This window comes from Barbus barbus, assembly GCF_936440315.1.
Source record: "Barbus barbus genome assembly, chromosome: 18".
NCBI lineage: Eukaryota > Metazoa > Chordata > Actinopteri > Cypriniformes > Cyprinidae > Barbus > Barbus barbus.
The window spans coordinates 25,921,983-25,946,445 of record NC_136746.1 but is presented as its reverse complement, the minus strand read 5'-3'; the positions used below and the strand labels follow the sequence as shown (position 1 = coordinate 25,946,445).

Here is a 24,463-nt window from a genome sequence, read left to right as displayed (position 1 = left end):
TGTTAGAATGTATTTCTAACTTTATTAAATAATCATTGCTTATACTTTTGTAACTTTCTCATTGAATAAGCAAAAAGCAACACAGATGCATTTTCACTAAAGTGTTAGACTTTTTGATGCCACTATATGAGCTTCACAGCTATAAATAGCCTCCATCGGAATGAAAATACTTAGTGGATTTACCAGGAAAGAAAAACATTAAATCTGCACAGTACCCTGACAATCTGGTTTGTCCTGATTTACCTGATATATTGGTTGTTTAAAAACTGGGTTGTTGTCGTTGACATCAACAATCTGCAGATAGACAGGAAGCTCAGCAAAGCGAGGAGGTGTGCCGTGATCCTGAGCACGCACTGTGAAGTTTAACCACTGCACTTGTTCATAATCCACCGTCCGATTGGCCAGAATTTTACCTGTGGATAGTGATTTAGAAAAAATAAATGCCCATGTAGATTAGAGATGGAATTAAATCAGCAAGACCTATTTTCAAGCTTCAGTCATTTAGGGTTTAGGATTAGACCACTGATAGAAATGCGGCTGTGTTTATGTGTGTAACCTGTAGATGGGTCTTCAAGTCTAATGTAGTCTCCACGGGGCAGGTGTAGGAGCTGATAGATGATCTGACCATTGGGTCCTTTATCAGGATCCACAGCAGTCACCGACAGCAGCGTGGTACCAGGCACGGCACCCTCCAGAATCCTCTCAGAGAAGTTCGCTACCCCGAAAGGACGAAAACGAGGAGAGTTGTCATTCACATCCAGCACGTTGATGGTCAATTTGGCTGTGGAGAGAAATAATTTTAAACGATTAGATTTTACGGAAAGTGGAAAAGAAAATAAATTTTCCCCCCAGGCTGGTTTAGTGCTGGTCAAGATTGAAAATTATAGGAAGGAAAACCTGACAACTGGAAGTTGGTCACCAGCATGGTTTCTGGCAAACCTGCTTAACTTTGCCGGTTAATAAGCCTGGCCACTAGTAACTAGCACCCAGAGCGCATACGGGTTTTTTCAATAGAAGATAAAGATTGCAATGTGGTCAATATTAAAGGAATAGTTGTAGATGTAAATTAGTTTGTTTCTTTATCTGAATAGATTTGGAGAAATTTAGAATTACACCATTTCCTCACCAATGGATCATATGAAGTGAATGGGTGCCGTCAGAATGAAAGTCCAAACAGCTGATAAAAACATCACAATAATTCACAAGTAATGTTAATAATCCACAAGCATATTTGCAATAAACCAACTTTTCACTTCACAAGACATTAATGGATGGACTGGAGGTGTGTGAATTATTGTGATGTTTTTATCAGCTGTTTGGACTCTGACGGCACCCATTCACTGCAGAGGATCCATTGGTGAGCAAGTGTTATAACGGTAAACTTCTCCAAATCTGCTCCAATGAAGAAACAAACTCATTTACATCTTGGCTGACCTGAGGGTGAATAAATGAAATAGAAGAACAAATGAACAAATAAGTAGACAGAAAGATCTTTCTTACCGTTGGGTACACTGACGGACATGTCAATAACATCACTGGCGTTGTCATGCACTGAAATGATGATCTCAAAAGTGGCAACCAGCTCTCGGTTCAGGGGATTGCGTACAAACACAGCACCTGAGAATAAATATGGACACAAAAATCAACACAACAGAGCACATCATGGTTTCCCGGAAGTAAAAATAGATTTTTAATAAAACTGTATAATAGTGTTTAGCTGCTGAATTCCAAATGCCATTCAGAAGTTTGGGATCAGTAAGGTTTTTAATATTTTTTAATGAAGTTTCTTATGCTCATCAAGAATGCATTTATTTGATCAAAAATACAGAAAAAAACCTGTAATATTGTGAAATATTATTATGATTTAAAATAACTCTTCTGTTTTTTTCCTGTAATGCAGCGCTGAATTTTCAGCATTTTCATTACTCCAGTCTTCAGTGTCCCATGATCCTTCAGAAATCATTCTAATATGCTCCTTAATATTTTTTGTAACCTGTGATACTGTATTCAGGATCTTTGATGAGAGATCAAAGTTAAAAAGATTTAAAAAGAATTAAAAAGATCAGCATTTATTCTTTGAAATCAATTAGAAATATTTTGTAATAATATATACACAACTGTTCAAATGTTTAGGGTCAGAAATTTGTGGATGTGTTAAATTGATAAAAATCAAATTGTTAAAATCTTTATTGTTAGAAATGATTTCTATTTTGAATAAATGCTGTTCTTTTTAACCGTTTATTCATCAAAGAATCCTGAAAAAAGGAATCACAGGTTACAAAAAAGTGTTACGCTACAGAACTGTTTCCAACATTGATAATAAATCAGCTTATTACAATGATTTCTGAATGATCATGTGACACTGAAGACTGGAGAAATGGCTGGAGTAGTGCTAATGGCTGATCAAAATTCATCTTAGCATCACAGGAAGAAATGATATTTTAAAGTATATTAAAATAAAATAGTTTTTTTTAATTGTAGTAATATATCACAATACTACTATTTTTCCTGTATTTTTGATCAAATAAATGTAGCCTTAGTGAGCATAAAAGACTTGTTTAAAAAACATAAAAAATCTTACTGATCCCAAACTTCTGAACAGCAGAGTACATGTGCCGAGGGCTAAAAGTGCAACTTCTGCAGCAAAAATGACTTAAGACATAATCGCTCACCTGTGTAAAAGTCAATTCCAAAAGACTGCTGCAGCCCTTCCACTGGATTATTCCCATCATCCTTTGCTTCCACAGAGATGATGTAATACTCCAGCCGGGGTCGAAGATCAGGGTCCTCAGCGGTGAGCGTAGCTACGACCTCTCCCGGTGGTGTTGACTCGTTAACGCTGATGGTCTGCACAGGCCTTATGAAACGAGGACGGGAGTCGTTGACATCGTCTAGAACGACAGTTAACGTCGCCGTTCCCGAGAGAGAGGGTGTGCCTCGGTCAATTGCTATGACAACTAGACGGTACGAGCTACGCTCTTCTCTGTCCAGCGTAGCATTGCCAACCACAACGGCGCCAGAAAGAGCGTCAACGATGAAACGGTCCTGAGCGCCGCTGTCCAAGCGATACTGCAGCCAACCGTTAGAGCCCGCATCAGCATCACTCGCCGAGAGCTGCGTTACTACCACACCTGAAAATACACACAATAATACATAAAACACACACTCTCTATATATACTGTACATTTTTAGTTTTAGCAATTTTAGCATTTAAAATGAAACCAATGAGGATAACTCATAATATAACATTATTATATCCATTATAAATATTAATTTATAACAACAACACACTCACAATTACTCTGCAATGGGGCCCAACAAACCAGAGTAAACTAGTTTTTCTACCAGTTCATCCACCTCTATCAGTTGATACTGTCTGTCTCACCTGTGGGGCTGTTTTCTGGCAGGTGTACAGTGAAACTGGATGGATTGAAGACAGGTGGGTTGTCGTTTATGTCGAGGATGGTGATAGTGAGTGGAACGGTGCTGTTTAAACCTCCCACATCCTCCCCAAGCAGAAACAGCTCTACCCGTGGCACAGAGAAAGCCTCCCGGTCCAGCACAGCACCCCCACGCACTGATACCACCCCTACAGACGCAGAGAGAGGGGGTGGGAACGAGAGCATGTCATGAGTGGGAGTAGTGCTTGATTACGAGAAATTCTGTGGGTGTATGAAAGGTGGGAGGACTGTTATCTTGTATAACTGATACCACAGATATAAAAGTATCTGCATGTTTAAAGGAATTCAATTTAAGACCATTTAATCATTTGAAAAACTTTTAAAAAAGATTGTGTTAAATTCATTTGATGTTAAAATACTTTCTTAAATTAATATACAAAGCCAAGTAGTGTAAACTCTATTATTGAGCATCTCAACCAACCTGACACAGTAACACTGAATTTACTGGCTTGAGTTGATCTGTTTTTTAACCAATGGCAGACAAGGAATGTTTGGGAAATCTGTTATTATTTTTCCATTTCCGTTTGGTAACACTAAACTAAAATAAAAATGGATTGTACTAACAGAAAAAAAAAAACCTCTACTAAACAGAAAATACTACATCAAGGTGAACAGTCGAACTGAATATTAAGACCTGTGCGGGAGTCTATGGAGAAGAGGTCCACTCTGGTTCCCAGAAGACGATACCTCACCACTGCATTTTCCCCAATATCTTTGTCTTCTGCTAGAACTGGGCCGTTTAGAATCAACACAGTGGTGCCTGATGGACAGACAGACAGAGCGAGAGAGAGAGAGTTTCAGCTTTGATCTCATGTTAAATGAGTTATAACCATCACTGTTTATTTCCCTTCAGAGTATGTTATATTAGTCAACTTCGGCTGCCCAAGAGAGTCAAAATCTAGTTTTTCATGCTTACTTTCATGATTACTGAATAATGTCAGACTTGTGATGCCACCTCAAATCCTAAATCACACCGTTTGCCACCATTTAAGCCAGAGGAGCCATTTAAGCCTTGCTACTGTTGCCTTTATCTTGCTCAGTTGGGGTTTAAAAGACAACTAATATCAAGAATATTTTACTGATTTGACTGCACTCAGATAAGAACAAATCATGAATGACAATATAATGTTATTATTGTCTTCTGCAGAGCTGCCTTATTCCTGAATCAAATCAATTTAATAACTGACAACTTGTACTGTATAAAGTGCTATAAAAATGTAATCTAGCTTGTCTGTTTTTAACCCTTAAGACTTGTGCCTACTTATGGGTTACACATTTGCATTATGTGAGCGAAGATCAAGGGTTAACATCAAATTTCAGAAACCTGAAGATTTTAGAAGAAGCCACTTTTTCAAATTTGTTTAATAAATGGTATTTTTGTTCTGAGTTCTGAAAGTTACACAGTGTTGTAATAGTGCAACATACTTGTGTTTGAAAAGATTTGTCATGACAAAGGCAATCAACACAGCCTTTTTAATCTCTGACAACCCTCTAAACGAGATAAAAAGCGTTTCCTCTCTGCCCTTTCTTTGAAGAGGATCTGAGAGATCTTCATTTCTGAGAGTCAGGAAGTGGTTAACAAGAACCTGTGGGTGAGTTTTCACTGATCTCGCCCCTGTAGCTGGATTGAGTGAAGATGGGCCTGTTGTCATTCACATCCAGCACCGTCACCACCAACAACTCTGAGTCCTGAGCAGAGAGAAAGGAGTCTCATGAGAGTGTTCACCTGATGGTGCTGTGAAGCCTGGAAATGCTGAGTTATTTACCCTGCGTGCGATGCGAGGGTTGTCTGGGTTGTCTTTGACGGTGATGGTGAGGCTGTATTCAGCCACTCTCTCTCGGTCCAGCGGCCTGTTCACCTGAACCACACCTGACTGGAGGGAAGAGAACATTGGTCTGTACACTCATACATTATTAACAATTCTTATTAAAAAAGGCCCAAAAAAATCTCTTATTCTTTTCTTCCCTATATCCCTCTTACGGTCTCATTCATGTAGAATGATCCATCACTGTTGCCGGCAGTGATGCTGTATGTGAGGAGAGCATTGCGGCCGCTGTCTGAGTCTTGTGCCCGCACTTGAGTGATGGAGGTGTGAACCGGTGCTCCCTCACTCACGCTGGTGTTATAGGGTAAGTTGAGCAGGACAGGATCGTTATCATTAATGTCCAAAACCTGAATGCCCACTACCACCTGACAGAGAAAAACAAAACCGCCAAATGAGTTATGGGAAATATTTGAGTGATTCAGTCCATACAAAATCACTTGTAAATTGAATCAAATAAAATCACAATTAATGTGGCTTGAAACATATTCCATTTCATTTTTAAAAAGCGTAGTCATGCATGCTTTATAGATTTTAAGCATTTTTTTTCGATGTTTTCTACTGTGGTGAAGAATGCATTTTTTTTTTTTCGGAAACAAATATTAATTGCACTTTTTTTTTTTAAGTTCCAGGTTTGATGTGTTTGTAGGGTTGCACAATATGGCCAAAATGTTTTTTTTATTACTACTACTATTGTTTATTATTACTATTATAAAATAAAAATTTGAAAAACAAAATATTGCTATGGTAATATTTCACTGTAAAATGCAATTTTAGAATTGAAGAAAAATATTAAAATAATAATTTAATTTTACAACTGTAAAATACTAATATTTATGACTGTTTTCATTTCTGGATTTTCAACCACACATGCTTTATAGATTTTCTTTAAATAGTTTTAATTGTGGAGAAGAATGGACAAAAATAGGCCAACAGAACTGGGCAAAATATAACCCCAATCTTTCCGATAAAAAAATAATCATGTTTTATTTGTTTTATTTTATTTTTTAAGCTCCAGGTTTTCTGTGCTTTGTATTTTTTTATATAAAGAAAATATTGCTATTGCACTGTAAAATAAAAGGAATAATAATATAACTTTATTTTACAACACTAATATTAATAACTTTTAATTTCTTGAATTACACATTTTAAAACCATCTCATTTTTATTTTGGTGTACTACACCTTTTGTTGACAGATGGATTATAAGCGCTTCTCATTTCAAGTAAGATTACAAGGAAGATGGTTGGCATATGTTGCATTCCCAAATGCATGTTTTAAGTGACCCAAACTCAGAGCAGATGCAGAAATGAGTCTGTGGAGAACATTTTACTTCGAACCAAGCTTCTCTGAGATCAAATTCTTTTGCAAAAGTAGCTCTTGTGCAAAAGAACCCAATGCCACCTCATTTCAGACTTTTCGGTTTCAATTTTCAGTTCTATTTAGATCAATTGTGAAGCTCTAATGACAAAAGATGACTAGAATAATGATTATGATAATGAATTTTCGAAATAACACATACAATGTAATTAATTTAGCTTGATGCTTCACTGCAAATGCAAACTGTTCACAACAAAGAGGTTTTGTGGTGTCACAGTGCAATTTCGTATATGTCCCAATAATGGCATATTTTCTTTCCACATACTCAAAAGCATGTACTTTCCCATCGGTTCATAATTTTGTGCATAGTATAAGAATATGAACTGAATGTGTGTGGGGGTGTTTACCATAGCGCTGAGCACTGGCGTTCCCAGATCTTTGGCAGTAATGGTGATGTTGTAAAAGGCGATAGTTTCTCTGTCCAGCTCTACATCTCTCCTCACTCTTAACTCTCCCTCAACAGATGAAATTACAAACTCATCTGGGAAAGAGAGAGACAGAAAGAAGCAGAGGTAGATATAAAGGAACAGCACATTTTTAAAGACAGACAAAAAACATAGCAAATATCAACACTAATAATTTTTCTGATTGAATCTGAATCAGCTGTCTATCACACACACACACTTTTCAGGTCTCCTGCGGTGATGCTGTATTCCACTTTTCCATTGGATCCTGAGTCAGCGTCTGTGGCTTTAATGGTCCACACACGTGGGCCCGGCTGACCCTCTGTGATTTCAAACGGACCTTCGAATGGTCTCGGGAAGATGGGTGCGTTATCGTTCACATCTACCACATTCACTAGGACCTGCGGCACAGGACAGTGTGTGAGTGTGATATAAAGGAATCATGAGGACTGCATACGTGTGTGTAGCAGATATGAACTCACTGTGGTGCTGGAGGTCAGTCTGAACTGAGGTATAGGACACTGATCTGTGGCTGTGACCGTCAGCACATAATGACCATTACTGATCTCATAATCCAGCTCCTTAATGACCACAATCTGACCCTGTGAACACACACAAACACAATTTGAACACGCACAGCAGTGGAGTATGTGAACCATTCTCAGGAAGTCTTTTGTGAACTATCACATCTCTTTTGAAAGTTTTTTTAAATATACTTTTATTTGGCAAGGATGCATTCAATTAATCAAAAGAGACAGTACAGACATTTATAGTGTTACAAAAGATTTCCATTTCAAATAAATGCTGTTCAATTACCATTTTAGAATTATGTAACACTGAACACTGATGCCGAAAATTCAACTTTGCAAAAATTACCGATTAAATATATTCAAATAGGAAAGTGTTATTTGAAATTGCAGTAACGTTTCATAGTATTACTGTTTTAATGTATTTTTGATCTAATTAATGCAGCCTTGGTAAGCATAAGAGAATGACTAAATTTTTGACCACAAAAGTTCCGCATTCAATATTTGTCACTATTTCATTGTTTACACTATTATCGGCCTTTTCAGGCTCATTTACAGGAAAACTATATATATAATCAAATGTGTTTACTCAGGTCATTATGCAAATTGGTTATCAATGTAATCTATGCAAACTCTATTTAAATTAAAAAAAAACGACTGTTTGGGTTAAAATAATAATGCAGTTCTTTAAAACTACACATAATGGTTAGGAATAATAAATAATTAACTACTGATATATGGATCAAGGTTATAACACCATATTTAGGATTTGGGGAAACAGTTTCAGAGCAGATGATAAATACTCACTGACTACTAATATTAGGGAGCATTCAAATAAAAGTTAAAAGGTTACATCATGTACAAAAAATAAAACATCTACCAAACATGTCTATATAATGACAATAAACACTTCAGTGTCTCTAAACCAATCCTGGTTTCCTGTCTGTCACTCTCGGACCCCCTCACCGTTATGCTATTGATCTGGAACGTCTGGGCCAGGTTGCCCTTGGAGATGGCATAACGGATGGTTCCGTTGAGTTCTTCATCAGGGTCGATGGCAGTAACCGTTGCAATAATGGCTCCTACTGTGTTTGGCCCCTCTCTGAGCTCCGTCACATACTCTTCCTCCGGAAACTCAGGCGCGTTGTCGTTTTCATCAATTATACGAACCCAAACGGTGGTGGACGTCTGTGGAAACGGATGACAAACAATAAAACGTGAAATACTTGTAATATTTTACAGTAATAACTAGGGAAATCCAACAGGACAGATATATGCATAAACTAATAGAAACATGCCCCTTAAAAAATGTGGGAAGAGTGTCAATGCATTGAAAAACTCAATCTTTAAACATACTATTTAAATCAATTAATCATGCTACAGAATCTGTTACTGATCTATGAACATGCTGCATGTCTAGTTAGTAGGACAGTGTTTATGATCTTTTGTATTTGCATGTTTTCTTCTGAACAGACTATACATGTGGAGTCACCTTTATCTCATGGTATCATGGTGAACTAGTGTAGCAAGTTTGAATGTTATTTGCATCACCTGTGTGTGATGGCAGGAGTTTACTGATGTGTGCATTTTCTCTGGTGTCTGATGCTATCGACAGGTATCAGATCCCCTCAAAGTTTACTCAAGCAGTTCTCTTAAGTGCTGAAACCAAAATTTGGCCAACTATGACTAAAATTCTAAATATGGTCCCAAGAGGAACATCTTGAGTCATCCAAAGTCTGTATAAAACTGATCTTTGTCTGCTAATAAAAACCCCTGAGGGGGACAGCCAACCTAAAATCCGAAGGCAGTTTTATGTTTTAATTTACACTGTAAAAAATCTGAAGCGGTTTCAACTAATTATTAGTTAGTAACTAGTTCCACAGAAATGTTACGTTCAGTGAATTTCTGACTTCAAAGTGTTGCCTGAATTGTTATTTTTTAGTTGGCTCAACATTTACTGAAATTTTATAGTGCACGTGTACGCTTTTATTAATTTAGTCAACATTAGCAATGCTTATTGTTGACTGGATTTGAAAATAACCCTTCATTCAATGTTTTTCAAATATATTTGTGTAGACTTAATATAATATTGCTTGGTCAACTAAGACCAACTTAAATATTTTCGCCCTTCCAACATTGTTAATTTAATTTTTTTACAGTGTATATTGTCAGAAAAAAATGATGTGTGATATTATAAACACAACATGTTTCAAATATGAATTAATAGCTGTACTAAAGCCAAATGAAATAATTAAAACGTTATCTGCAGGATAGTGGAAAAACAGACTTATTATCATTCAAATTATTTATGTTTTAATACAAATGTTTATTGGAGAAAAATGTACTACTTCAATTTATATAACAATTATATTAAGTAATTAATTATATAACTACATATTACAAAAAATACATTTAAATGATAATGTTTTAAAATAATTCCATTTAAATACATAATTGATAAAAATATATATATATTAAATCACACATCAGTTAGCCTATATTTATCTTTTTGGATGGACATTTTATTACAGACAAAACAACTTTTTTCTTTAATTATATTATTACGTTACAAATAAATAAATAATAATAAAATGATGTTTTAAATTAATTATAATTCCATCAATTTAAATAAACATTTTTTAAAAACACACTTCAAAGCCAATTATTTTACATATGTCATTATATAAGTAGATGACCTATTATAGAAGAAAAAAAAAGCAAGCTGAAGTTGTAGTGTAGTAGGAGGAGTGAGAGCTTTGGAGGGCGGGGAGTGTTTCTCTGCTTTACTTCTGATTATTCTGAGAAGTAACTTACTGTAAGAGCAGCTGAGTTCACAATACACGGGAATAAGAGTTCTGTCACCACAGCAGGAGAAACTGTAGAGGGCTTCAGACATAAACTGAAGATATTTCAACAGGAGATCAGGACTGATGGATGTATTTTGCGCTCTGTTGCTGTGCTTTCACCTCTTAACTGCGGTTCAAGGTAAATCTACTCTGCACTTTATTTCTGGACCAGTCGGTCTTGCATTGCTGCGCTGTTTTTTAATAACTAGTCTGTGTACATATGATGTGTTTGGCTGTCAGTCGCGGTTTGCACCTTTATTAAGCGTTTCTCAAAACCCCTGCGTTTGTTCCGAGCGCGTTCTGATTCTGACATTTGTTTAGCGTTACTTTTAAACCGTCCTCAAGGCTGATCGGGCGTGTGTCAGCTTGTTTTAAAACTGAAGAACAACTTTTTGTCCCCTCACGTTTTGGCCTGAAATCAACACTCAACTCTACAAAAACACCGTCATCTGTATATAATATTACTGCGACACGCTGCTTTCCTTGCATTTAGTTATGCTGCTCCTTTTAATTTTCTACTGTTGTATAAAGCCGTGTAATTTTGGTCAATTGCGCACATATGTGGAGAAATCCTAGGCTACCGAGTCGCTGAGTTTACGTGCATTTCCCGTGCATTCATCATATTCTTAATTTAGTTACGTGTTTTCATCGTCTCGTATGTATTTTACCATTATTAAACGCTATAATGTCGTGATGTCACGAATTTAACAGACGTTAAAAACCATTCAAATCAGTTAAAAAGAAAAAGACAAGACTCCAAATAATATATTTAAACAATGTGTGACTCGTGACTTTTTACAAAAATAGTCAATGTTTATGAAAAGACTGAACACTTTGTGTCAGGTTCTTTAATCGCAGTCTGTTATTAATGTAGCATTTCTATCTGGTTTACACATCAGCTTTAATTGGATACTTCCTTCTTTACTCAGCCAATCAGAGAAGCCTAGACAAAAAATATATATATGTTTATAATATAAAATATATCCCATGTTTCAGCTGAATTTACCCCGGGTCAGTTTGCAGATGAAGCCATTGATCCTATGGCTGATTCATCATTTAGCTAATAGGCCTATTGATTTTTGACCATTTTAATGTGGTTGGTCTAAAGCTAGACAGTTTGAGATGTGGATCTTCAGGAAGTTGTTTCAAGAGAGAAGCTGTTAAAGCAGAGTAATCGTCAAGTCAGTTCTCCAAACCAGGGGGTATCAAATCCATGAGTGAGGACATGTGATCTTTCTCAAAAAAATCCTGAGAAGACAAGATGTGTTTGAAACAGAGATGCAGAGCATATATTTATTGGAGAGAGACAGGGAGATGGACAGAAAGGATCCCAGATGGAATGAGACCATGGATATTGCACCAGGATTACATTCCTGACCCCCTGGTTTTGTAATTCCCCATGAGAGGCTACATCCATAGTCCAAAAATATGAAGAGGAAAAAATTATTGAAAACTAAGACAAAAATAACGTAAGGGAGGAAGGATGATGCAACAATGAGCATAAGTGTTGCTTGCTAAAGAAAACATTACTATTGCTTACTGTCTTCAGTGCTTAAGATTGGTAGACTTCAGAGCGTTTTTAAAATGCTCATAATTTCAAATACAAATCAGCACAGAAAATCCACATACATTACATAAATGATTTGGCTTCTGGGAACAATACATGAAGTTGAGGGAGGGCAGATACTGATCTGATGGAGGTTTCAGTTGAAACGGGACGGTCCCTCAGTCATGCTTTGTCTGCAGATGAGGGAGGTTCTTAGACCCCTACGGCTTTTATTAACACCTTTTAATGAGGCTCTTACACAAACAGCGATAGTGAGAAATAAGAATAACATGTAGGAGGGGGCTGTGAAGGGGGTTCTTCCTTTAAATTAGACTTGACATAAATAGAAAAATTCACTTTTTGTGACCCCCTGTATTATTGTATTCCATGAAGCTCAATGTCTGAGTTGCTGTTTTCATACATGTCATGCATACATACTGTCAAGCTTCAAAAAGGACAAAAAGCAGCATAAAATATCGTAAAAGTAGTTCACAACATATCATATGGCTTCTGAGAACCTGAACTTCTTTTATGATACTTCAGGTTGCTTCTTGAAGCTTGACAGTGTGGGGAATAGTTTGAAATTTACTGATAATCCCCTCTCAAAATGTTTTTTTCAAATGAGTGTTTTTAGATGCATCACAGCAGGTTTGACATTTATCAGGTGAATGATTTTGGAGAAGTCATGATCAGTGTACAACTTAAAACGATTGAAAAAAAAAAAAAAACTTAAAAAATGAAGATTATTTTATCGGTGTTTTCATTTTTGGTGTTCTTTTGGATCTTGGCAGCATAAATCACCTTTATTATTCTATGTAATGTAGCAAAATATCTTTAAAGGGGTTTCAGTGGTTGTGTAATGCTTCATAGACATTCTTTCTCTAAAATGAAGCACATTCTGGACACAATGGCATGTAAATGTGATTCTTCTAATATCAGTAATATGCATCTAGAAGTCATTCAATCATTAACAAAGTGCAGGGTGGATTCTGATGTCCATGTAAATTCTGTGACACAGATGCTTTTGTGTTAACGTCACAGATACACACATTTGCAGACAGATGCCCTCAAGCAGGGAACGTTTCATTATGTTTTCTCTCTGCCAGATGAGTCTGAGAATGTTCTGGACTCAATTCAAGTTGTGTTATCAGTCAACATCAAATCTGAATCGTGCTTACGTTGTTTTGAACCTTTCTTGAACGGATCAGTGGCTTTTATGCTTTTAAAGTAACAGGTTGGATTGGCTCTGCCTCCAAAACACTTTCTAACATGCCTTTGATCCAGTCCCAACACAGTACTCAGCAACGGCACGTTTATGTCCAGAGTGCAGGGTAGTATTTCATCCAGTCACAACAAAGACGTGCTGAACCCCTGGCAGCTGCCAGGGCGGATTCCCAGCACAAGATATCACGGGGTGGAAAATGGAGCCCTGGACCGAATAATTACAAACGCTGATTGGGAATATGAAGGCGGATGAGGTTTATAGGGAATAATAGGGCAGGAGGGGTTTGAACTGTATTGTGTCGGTGAGAGACAAGAACGGACACACCGCCCTGAGTGCACTTTATCACAAAGATGCCGTTTCCTATTGCTCTTCCTGACACACATGCATGCCCATAGATTTAAGCTATGTACATTTAAGTCACTCTTGGCATCTTAAAGAACAGTATATATACACATTAAGGTCAACTACACATGTTTCTTTAAAGTCAATGATGGTAGAGGGTGGCACAGACTGACAGGCAGCCATGCATTCAAGCAGTCAATATCTAGGTCAGTCATTCAGAAATATAGGAAATATGTATCCATTCATGAGAAATCTGGGTTTTTCCCATTTAATCTGTCTGGTTGATAAACATTCAGCTCTGGTTCATAGAGTTTGTATGTGTGATTAGGGTGTAGGTCTGTTTTGTCTATTACAGGATAAGAAAACAATGCAAAGAAGTGCCACCCTTCTACACACACACACACACACAATAAAACTTAAGCACAAACACTGTTATGGATATAAGAATAACAGCAGAGGACTGAAGTCTGACACCTGCTGTTGTTTGTTCAGTAATGAGGTGGAAATGATTTTCTTCCACAGAGCACATCCGGGTTTCACAAAGCTTGTTTTTCACATTTCTTTAATTACTGTTATAATAGTTTAGTATACAATTTTAGTATGCACGTAAGCAGCTCTTAGGTACTGATAGAAATTGAGTTAAAAAGCACAGATTTCCAGCAAGCATTTCATAAGACCTTTGTTGATTTACAATAAATAATAAAATAATTGTACATGTGTAAACACACATACATAAAGCATTTAACAATTAGATGAATTGACTGATTAGAAATGATTAAAATGATAAATCATTAAAAAACAAGATAATATATTAATGCATTTCACATTTCACAAGTAGTTACTGTACATTGTTTTGAAATCATTAAAATGATAAATAATCATTAAAAACAAATAAATAATAAATGACTTGTTCAGCAACTTTTTAAATGTGTGACTCACATTTTCACACTGATTGAACATTTTTAAGAAAAAGACAACCGCTAAAGTCTAGCCACAGATACTACAGTAAACAAACTCTAATAGACATCCATAAATGCACATGTGGTCAGCTGACTCTAAAGTGCTGAACTTCACATTACAAGTACCAAATACACACTTTCTATGAGGAACTAAGCAGTTAAGCTCAAGAAATCCACAGATATTGCTGTATGTCCCTGCCTGTTCTGACATTAAACAAACAAAACAAAGTAAGAAAGAAAGACAGGTTGCCAAATTTCAAATTTAAATATTTTGTGTGTGTTTTCCATTTTTGGGGGAAATCAATTTACAACAGCTTTACAGTTGTCTGTACTAATTAAAGTATGAAAAAGTACTTTTAAGGTCCAAAACACAAAGATCATACACATCTAATCTAATAACTGAGCCTGGTTTCTCCCAAGGTTTTTTTTTTTCTCCATTCTGTCTCAGAGGGAGTTTTGGTTCCTTGCCGCTGTCGCCTCTAGCTTACTCAGTTGGGGGCACTTAATTTCTAGTGATTATCGTCAATTTGATTTCACAAATACTATTTAAACTAAACTGAGCTAGACAAGGACATCTCTGAATTCAATAATGAAATGCCTTTAACTGAAAATTGAGTGTTTATTCTTATTTTTATACATTACTGACACTCTATCCTCCAATTTGATACTGTTAAGTGCTTTGACACCATCTGTATTGTTAAACACGCTATATAAATAAAGGTGACTTGACTAATATGAAAAGTATCACTGTTCTCTCTCTCTTTCTCTCCAGTGAGCGGTGAGCGTCACTCTTTCAGTGTCTCTGTGCCCCATCGGGTCTACGAGTGTCCTGAAGGGGCCAATGTCACTATGACGTGTCTTCGGGCTGGAGCCAAGGCTCATTCGGAGGACAAGTTGTGGAACACCTGGCTCTTCACACCTCGCTCGCAGGATCACTGCCACAAGGGCGCACATCCTCGTGGGTCCGGTCACTCCAACCGCACACTGGGAGTGGAATACATAGGCAAAGGCAACGAATCTTTCTCCATCTTCTTGCAGAACATCAAGCACAGGGACCAGGGCAAATACTGCTGTCTGCTTCTGGAAGTTAACAAGCAAAAGGTGGAGCAGGGTGCCCGTGAATTCATCTACCTGAATGTGGTGCCATGTAAGTGAGCGAGGAGAGAGGTCAGGTGTGACGTTTATGTATCCCCTTTGTTCTTGTGTGATCTTAACGTTTCCCATTTCCACAGCGATGGGACAAACTCACAATGGCAATCTGAAGTGTTCGGAGTGGTCTCACAGTCCTTCAGATGGTACGTTCAAAACCACACACATATAATGCAATGGCTCTAAAAAGTATTAAAACATGTAAATCATAGTTTAGAAAGTCTGTCAAAGTGGCATCTGTACTTGAATGATGCTAGAGTTTTTCTGAGAACTAGCTTCCACTTTTTTGGAAAGTTCCCTTCAAGTTCACAAATATAGTTTTGGGAAAAAGACAAGTAGAATGAGTTTGTCAATGTAAAATAATAATAATAATAATAATGAATTAAAGGGATAGTTCACCCAAAAATAAAAATTGTCATTATTTACTCACCCAAACCTTTAAGAGATTCTTTCTTCTGCTGAACACAAAATAAGATATTTTGAAGAACGTGGGAACCAAAAAGATCATTGATCCTCATTGACTTCCATAGTATTTTTGTTTCTCCATACTATGGAAATCAGGGAGGACCGGAAAGTGTTTGGTTACCCACATTCTTCAAAATATCTTCTTTTGTGTTCAGCAGCAGAAACTCAGAGGTTTGAAACAACTTGAGTGTGAGTAATGTTGACAAAATAGAAATTTTGGGGTAAAATATCCCTTTAATTTAAATACCCAAATGCAATTTCAAGTATTTAGTGAAGTTTTTGCACTTCAACATGACACACAATGGAATGACTGTTGTGTAAATTTGACCTTAAATCTACTGTTTCTTTCTTTAAAAGCCAACATTATTAAATGGTTTGCTTGAAAGATGTGCTTATGCTAGTTTTTCTATATAATATATACAAATTGGCATCTAATGCAACAGCAATCAAATATTTTTAAGTGTGGCTATATTTAAGTGTGACTTCACAGTAACGTCTTTGTTTTTTCCTTTTTAAGACTCGGTGGCTGAAGGTCTGGCTATTGCAGCCTGTGTCGCTTTCATTCTGTGCCTACCACTCATACTAATGCTGGTTTACAGACAGAGACAAACAGTAGAGCGACACAGACGTGAGTACACACACACACACACCCAACACGTACACTTAGTCATGCATTGCTCACACACTTACTCTGACCTATATAGTATGTGAGAGAACTCTGCACATGTCCTGCACTGCAGAGACTGCTGATGGGAGTACAGTAGCTGCACTAATTGTTTTAAAGAGACTGCATTTCCTTTCTCACCATGAACCATTTCCTGTTCCTGTTTTTGTCAGGTGCACATGAGCTGGTGCGTATGGACAGGTGAGTTTCCACAGTGACCAAAATACTTCGACTAAACAAGGGATATTTGGCAGATTCTCACAAAAACATACAAATTGAATTTCGCCTTTAAATAATATAAATAAATATAGAATAAAGCTAATGTTAAAACCAATAAATTCTGTTGTTTTGTGTTTTTTGCATTGCAGCATCATTTTTATGATAATAAAATATATCTTCCTTCTAAATTCCCATTAGCTGCGTCCAGCTTTTAAAAAAATCTTTTAATTACTCTAAATGTTGATTCATATTAATGTAATGCATTTTTTGTTCTTGAATAAAGTAAATATTTACTGTAAAAAGCATGACTTGGGGACAGTACAACAACTACTGTAATTTACAAATTAAATATTACTTTTTTTACAGAAATTAACTTGATAAAAATTGAGGAAAATGTACTTAAGGTCCTTGAATTACACAGTGCAAAAATAGTATTAGTCCTAAAATTAAGCTAAATATTTTATAAATATTTTTTTCTATGCACAATATTATCTATTATTAGCAACTTTTTATTTTGGGATGATATTCATTAATTTATAAACTCACTCTCTCTCTAGTGAAGCACAGGCCCATGAGAACCCAGTGTTTTTGGGGGATTCTCCACAGCCTAAACCCAGGACTGTATCCCAAATAATGAGGCAGTCCTCTGAAACAGGACGCCACCTCCTGTCGGATCCCGGAACTCCATTCTCTCCAAACATACAAGGAGAATTGTTCTTCCCAGCACAGGGTATGACTCACACACACATACATACATACACACACACACACACACACACACACACACACACACACACACAGAAAACTGTAACCCAAGGCGACAAGAAACATCTGGGGAAGTTCTACACACACGATGTTGGTACATACACAATTTTAAACAAATGCGCACACATCACACAATTTTTTTTCTTCCTCATGGTAGGCGCAGGATGAACCCACAGTTTCAATTATAATGAACACACGCATGCAAATCTGCACACAATCAAAAAACCTTGTCCGTAGGCGAACGGTATGAGGTCCAGCTCAGTCTCCACACATACACAAACGCCTCCTCTACTTTAACCTTTAACTCAGCAGAATCTACAGAATGTCAATTTCCCCTTTTCTTCCTCATTTCACAACACTCATTTCTGCTTCTCTGACGGCAAACTGGATTCTGAGAAACCGAGAACGTGTGTGTGCATGCGTGCCTACTTTCATGCGTGTTTCTTCATTATACATGACCTACTGGCACATACACAGACAGATCTGTATTCCCACACAGGCATGTTAATGTCAACGTTAAACAAGCTTGAAAACCAGTTTACCTACTTAATGTGACTTGTACTGAAGAAAAACAAGAAAATCACTGATAAAATATAGGGTGGGACTTTAGTAACTGATTGGATCATAACAAATGGGCAGTCAGCTGAAAAGGAAAGTTGTAACCAAAAAAGTTATTGTATTTTGATAGATTACAAAAACACACACTTTAAAATAATATTCAAAAAAAGTAAAGTTTGTATTATGATAATAAAGTAAATTTTTCTTCTAAATGCCCACGATCAAAATGCATCCAAGATTATTTATTTATTTTCATTATTCTAAATATCGATTATGATAAGGATAATTTTTTTTACATTAAATATTTTGATAATGAGAATTTGGGGTAAAATTTTCTTAATAAGCCCAGGAATATGTATTAGGAGAGTAAATGGGGTAAATTCTAATTTCATGATGACTTAAAGACCGTAAAATATCATAGGAAAGAGTTTTCCTTGCTATTTTGAGAGAAATTGCATAATAAATGCAACTTTCCTGCAGCTCAAACAGCAAAACATGACACTTGTAATGTCGAAATTATTTTCAGTTCCTAAAGAACTTGATTTAATATATAAATTATTCATTGCATTCAAGGTATACATGTATAAATGGAAAATAGTTATGGATGATCTAAAACTACTATGTAAACATACACTACCATTCATAATGCAAAGCTCCCAGACCATCCCATTCATACCATTCACTGACACTGAACAACTTTAAAAATGGCACATTTCCATATGGTATGCCCACACAGCCTGGCAACAGCACACATTTACTATGTGACGAGTTTACACAATCAAAACAGAAGGCATTTAATTCACTGCTAAGTCTTAAAGGTGCAGTAGCATAGACAGATTTGTTAATTACATAGATCAGAGAAAGAGTGGAAAAAATGGTAACTAAACTAAATTATGCCTTATTTAACATTATAAGCTAATAATTGTACTATTATTTTTCCAGAACCCATCCCTGAGTCTCCCAACTTAATGGACTAAAACGTGTCACGCTCACCCCAGGAAGTGCTTCTTCCATTTCCTCCACATCATCATGCCTCTGTTCTTCCTGTCTTCTGCAAAGATGATGAAGAGAGACCCACCCCCCAAACATGAGAACTGAATTCTCTGCTATTACGGTGGGACCCCTTATCTGGTGACGTCTGTGTCTATTTGCTGACTGTCCTTGAATGGGTTTCCCAAGAAGGAAAATCGCACTGTTTCACAAGTTAGGGTACTAGAGAGAGCACGATTTCAGGAAGAGGATCCAAAGATTTTCGTTTGTGGAATTTGAGTTGAAAAATGTATTTCAGCTACGCTGTTTGCACACATTTCTGTTCATCACATGCTTCGTATGTCAGTCACACTGTGGTTTCATTTGCACTTAAAAGACCATTTTACTCTCTTTCTTCTGTAATCTGTCTATCCCCATCCTCACCTCCTTTCCCAATGAAACAATCAGTTCATCTGCTCTCTTCTAGAGGTCAGGGATGTATTAATACCTCATTCTTCACTCCTGTTTTACCCATCTCAATACTGAGTTTCTCCATAGATATTTCCTCCATACTCAGTATGTCAGTGCCAAAGTACTTAGTTATCACTTTATCACTGGTGCCAGCGCTGGTCCCAGATGTGGTGCTTGGCTGGAAAATCTGCAGATCTCAGAACCACTTGAGAGGCGAATGAAGACACAAATGATTGTATTTGTTTTAAAAAGTTGAATAATTAATAATACAGTGTCTTTATATAACGGGCCCAGATTGAGACTAGCAACGGTACGTTTCGGTGGAAAAGGGATGTTCTCAGTACACTCACCGTCACACCTGCAGATAAACAATGGGTTATTTAAAACCCTCTTGCGGTGAGTGTGGTGCTTTTATGATGCATGTAGCTTAATGATGCATTCTGTCAGAATGAGTGCAGATTTTTTTTTTGTGGTAAATGTTACATCGGTGACAATCAAACACAATGCCATTTATGTCTCCCATGTCACTTGTGGCTTTAAGGGTCCTGAGGGCTCATAAAATAAGTTTTTCTATCTATTTTGTATTGAATTTTTATCTTATTTGTGTGTGAGTGTTTCTATTATTTTCCATCAAAATAAAAAAAAGCAAAGAGCTGGTGAATGTTTCCAGGAAGCTTAAAAATTTGAATCCACTGCCATAAAGAGTGCCAAAACTTTGCTTTGTGTATGAATGGATAGGTGAATGATTGCAAATATTGTAAATATGCTGATAAATATGCCACTGAACCAGTTTGTACATTTGAAGTTGCACATGTGCCTGTACAAAGTTAATACCGTATATGTAGCCCCAGCGGCATTGCTGTGACACAACTAATGATACAATTGAAAACCAATTGCTTATACCATGTTTTATAAAAATACAAACAAATAAAAAGTTCTGGTGAGAGCTCAGAGTCCTTGTGCCGTGTTTATGCACCAAATAATCTCTTCAATCACACGGAAGTGTCTGAGACAGCAGACAGTCAACTGATGGGTGACGGGGCCTCTAAACCATTATCAGGAACCCAAATTCAACTAAAAAATAAACACTTTAACTAGGATGAAGCTAGCTTCTTCTGTTGTTCAAGTTAGTGTATCAAGTTATTTGAAAGTCAACATATCCCTAAAATTTGGTTTCAGTCTGTAGCTTTTTGAGCACTCAGCATCTATTAGATGCTTTTATAAAGTGGATACAGATACTAGAGGCCCAAAAGTCACACTTGATGAAACCCAAGACCGCTGTGAGGTTCACAACAGCTCTCAAGAGTGCAACTTCCTGTTTCAGAAATAAGGCAGGTTGTGGTTTCCTGTTTTTGCTGTGTAGTTGTTCAGTCAGGCTTTTTAAAGAGTAAATGTAGTATTATTTCTTATAGTATTGTATCTTATCTTTCTTATATTTAGAGTCAAAAAAGAAAAGATAAAGGAAAAAGTTTGGATGTACTAATGTACGGGCGGGATTTCTTTGAATCCATTGGGATCTGACTGGATCTTGAAATGTAGGTTAATATATTACTTTTCTCCACCCATGTGGCCTTGGTGAATAAATTAGAGGTGGAGATTATTTTGATGATAGATTACAAAGAAAAAACAGACTGCCAACACACACACACTTACTGATAAAGGCGGCATTCCATCATCTTCCACAGTCACAGCGAGTGTGTAATGCTGCTGTTTTTCTCTGTCAGGAGGTGATGGTCGGGTCACTATCTCTCCCGTCACACGGTCCATTCTGAAGGTCAGGTCCTGGTTCCCACCGGTGATATAGTACGATAGCATGGCGTTGGGTCCGATGTCACGATCTGTCGCTATGACACGCAGGACCGAAGTACCACCACCCACATTCTAAAACACACATAGATATACCCCAGTCTCATTTTTTATACATTATTTTATGTTATATTTCATATATTACATTTCTTCCCTTTTTTTAAAGATTTTTTGACTTTACTAGCATAGGACAGCGTAGAAGTGACAGGAAATGAAGTGGGAGGGGCTATCAGAAAAAGATCTCAAGCCGGGATTCGAACTCGGGACACCCATAGCATAACGGCACTATATATGTGAGTGCGCTGCCCACAAGGCCATCGTCGTCAACAATTTCCTATTTTTTTTGGCTATGAATTATTAGGTTATATTATTATATATAGTATAGATAATAAAAATCTATAATAAAATGCATGTATAATATATAATAAAATTACAGCAAATTATATAAATCTAAATAATAAGTCATATTAAGTAAAATAGTCTTGAAAATACTTTAAAATTATTATAACTATCTTAATTTTAATAATACATTTTTAACCCATAATAAATTATGGGTCAATGACGTCAGGCCTAAATTTTCTGTCCGATTGCATTTTTTCAGTTAAAAATTGGTTTGCATAAAAAATATGCCATATATAAGAAGTACCTCTCCCACATATGTACAAACTTTAACTTTTCAAAAAATATTAGTTATTTGTAATTTTTCTGTTATTCAAAGTGTCAAAACATCATGTGGTGCGACCGTCCGGCCATAACTGTTGTTTTGGAAACATCTTTGAAATTACCTTAAATTTATTCAGATTAATTTTCTGCACTATTTGGCATGATTTCCCAAGTGTTTTGTAATCTGTATAAAATTGCAAAGCATTTGTATTTATATTTCCATCATAATATTCAAACTAATTTTAATCTCCATTTTATGAGCTATCATGTGGTGCAACCATCAAGAAACTACCATTTTGGTACTTATATGTTGAAATCCATTCAAAGATAGGATGTTGCATAATATAACAATTTGCCATGGACCCATAGAAGCAGCAAGCAGGTTTGTAACTCTTTCAAATTTGGAAAAAAATAAAATTTTTAATGGCTGGTATGTAGTTACCACATTTGGATATCGTGGTATGACCTCAAAAAAAACAATGAATATTAAGTTATTTCTACAAGCATTTATTTTTATTATAAATTTCATAGTGACCTTTCATGGGAAGCTAGCTTGCTTTGTTTAGGTGGCTAATTCTGTGGCTACAGTATGCTTAAGTGAATGGTATTTTTAAAATGTTTTTATCGGTACAAAAAAACCTTAGTTTAGAAACATTTTAATTACCGAAAACATCTAAAAATAAAAAGTTAAGCATGTTAAGGAAATGAATTAGTTTTAATCTAAATCATGGTCACACCACATGACATTTTTTTAAGGCTACGGCCGATTCGTTGACACTAAAATCACTTAAAATTTTAATATGAATTTATATGTACACAACCTTCTTCATGTTTGAACAACTACAAAAAATATATTTTTTTTTGTATTTTAAAATTTGCCTGTCGAAAAGCCTTATGTTAATGACATATATATATAACCTAACCTCATAATTTATTACATACATACAAAATTTTATTTAAATAATAAATAATTATAATATATGATTACATTGTCTAATTTTTTGCCTATAAACTAAACAGGTTTTATTCTGACTTTCTTTCTTTCTTTCCCCAGGCAATCTACCTCATAAACAGTTAAATGTTCTCCCCATTGTGCAAGAAAAACATGTGCAATGCTTTATATTTATTTGTTACCACCCTACATCCTAGTACAGCCCTACATATTATTCTATTCTATTCTATCAACTTTTTTATTTATATACAGGTACTGGTCATAAAATTAGAATATCATGAAAAAGTTGATTTATTTCAGTAATACCATTCAAAAAGTGAAACTTGTATATTAGATTCATTCATTACACACAGACTGATATATTTCAAATGTTTATTTCCTTTGATTTTGATGATTATAACTGACAACTAATGAAAGTCCCAAATTCAGTATCTCAGAAAATTAGAATATCAATTAAGACCAATGCAAAAAAATGATTTTTAGAAATGTTGGCCAACTGAAAAGTATGAACATGAAAAGTATGAGCATGTACAGCACTCAATATTTAGTTGGGGCTCCTTTGGCCTGGATTACTGCAGCAATGCGGCGTGGCATGGAGTCGATCAGTCTGTGGCACTGCTCAGGTGTTATGAGAGCCCATGTTGCTCTGATAGTGGCCTTCAGCTCTTCTGAATTGTTGGGTCTGGCTTATTGCATCTTCCTCTTCACAATACCCCATAGGTTTCCTATGGGGTTAAGGTCAGGCGAGTTTGCTGGCCAATCAAGAACAGGGATACCATGGTCCTTAAACCAGGTACTGGTAGCTTTGGCAGTGTGTGCAGGTGCCAAGTCCTGTTGGAAAATGAAATCTGCATCTCCATAAAGTTGGTCAGCAGCAGGAAGCATGAAGTGCTCTAAACTTCCTGGTAGACGGCTGCGTTGACCTTGGACCTCAGAAAACACAATGGACCAACACCAGCAGATGACATGGCACCCCAAACCATCAATGACTGTGGTTCTTTACACTGGACCTCAAGCAACGTGGATTATGTGCCTCTCCTCTCTTCCTCCAGACTCTGGGACCTTGATTTCCAAAGGAAATGCAAAATTTACTTTCATCAGAGAACATAACTTTGGACCACTCAGCAGCAGTGTTAATTTCGTTGACGAAGACGACGACGAAAAATATTCGTCAACGAACCTTTTTTCTGTGACTAAGAGGAGACGTTGAGGAGCTAAAACTAATATCTGATGATAAAAACTATGACGAAATTTATGAAATTTAATCTAT

General features: G+C 36.3%; 2 protein-coding genes across 2 annotated transcripts in view; one reads left to right on the top strand and one right to left on the bottom strand.

Annotated features, from left to right (window-relative positions):
- cdh23 (cadherin-related 23) overlaps positions 1–24,463 on the bottom strand; it is a gene marked incomplete at its 5' end in the record, with an annotated part of 216,819 nt that overhangs the window by 14,717 nt on the left and 177,639 nt on the right. The window contains 14 exons of the mRNA XM_079440403.1: positions 244–413; positions 557–781; positions 1,501–1,617; positions 2,673–3,131; positions 3,386–3,589; positions 4,096–4,221; positions 5,048–5,150; positions 5,228–5,335; positions 5,443–5,652; positions 7,011–7,144; positions 7,288–7,468; positions 7,550–7,669; positions 8,561–8,782; positions 21,426–21,653. Coding sequence (XP_079296529.1) covers positions 244–413; positions 557–781; positions 1,501–1,617; positions 2,673–3,131; positions 3,386–3,589; positions 4,096–4,221; positions 5,048–5,150; positions 5,228–5,335; positions 5,443–5,652; positions 7,011–7,144; positions 7,288–7,468; positions 7,550–7,669; positions 8,561–8,782; positions 21,426–21,653 — 2,607 coding nt within the window. The remainder of the gene's footprint in view (positions 1–243; positions 414–556; positions 782–1,500; positions 1,618–2,672; positions 3,132–3,385; positions 3,590–4,095; positions 4,222–5,047; positions 5,151–5,227; positions 5,336–5,442; positions 5,653–7,010; positions 7,145–7,287; positions 7,469–7,549; positions 7,670–8,560; positions 8,783–21,425; positions 21,654–24,463) is intronic.
- Positions 10,375–20,724, top strand: vsir (V-set immunoregulatory receptor). The gene is made up of 7 exons (XM_079440404.1): positions 10,375–10,579; positions 15,285–15,659; positions 15,745–15,807; positions 16,644–16,754; positions 16,964–16,991; positions 17,567–17,739; positions 19,275–20,724. Exons 1-7 carry the CDS (start codon positions 10,525–10,527, stop codon positions 19,307–19,309), a joined length of 840 nt encoding a protein of 279 aa, XP_079296530.1. The 5' UTR covers positions 10,375–10,524; the 3' UTR covers positions 19,310–20,724.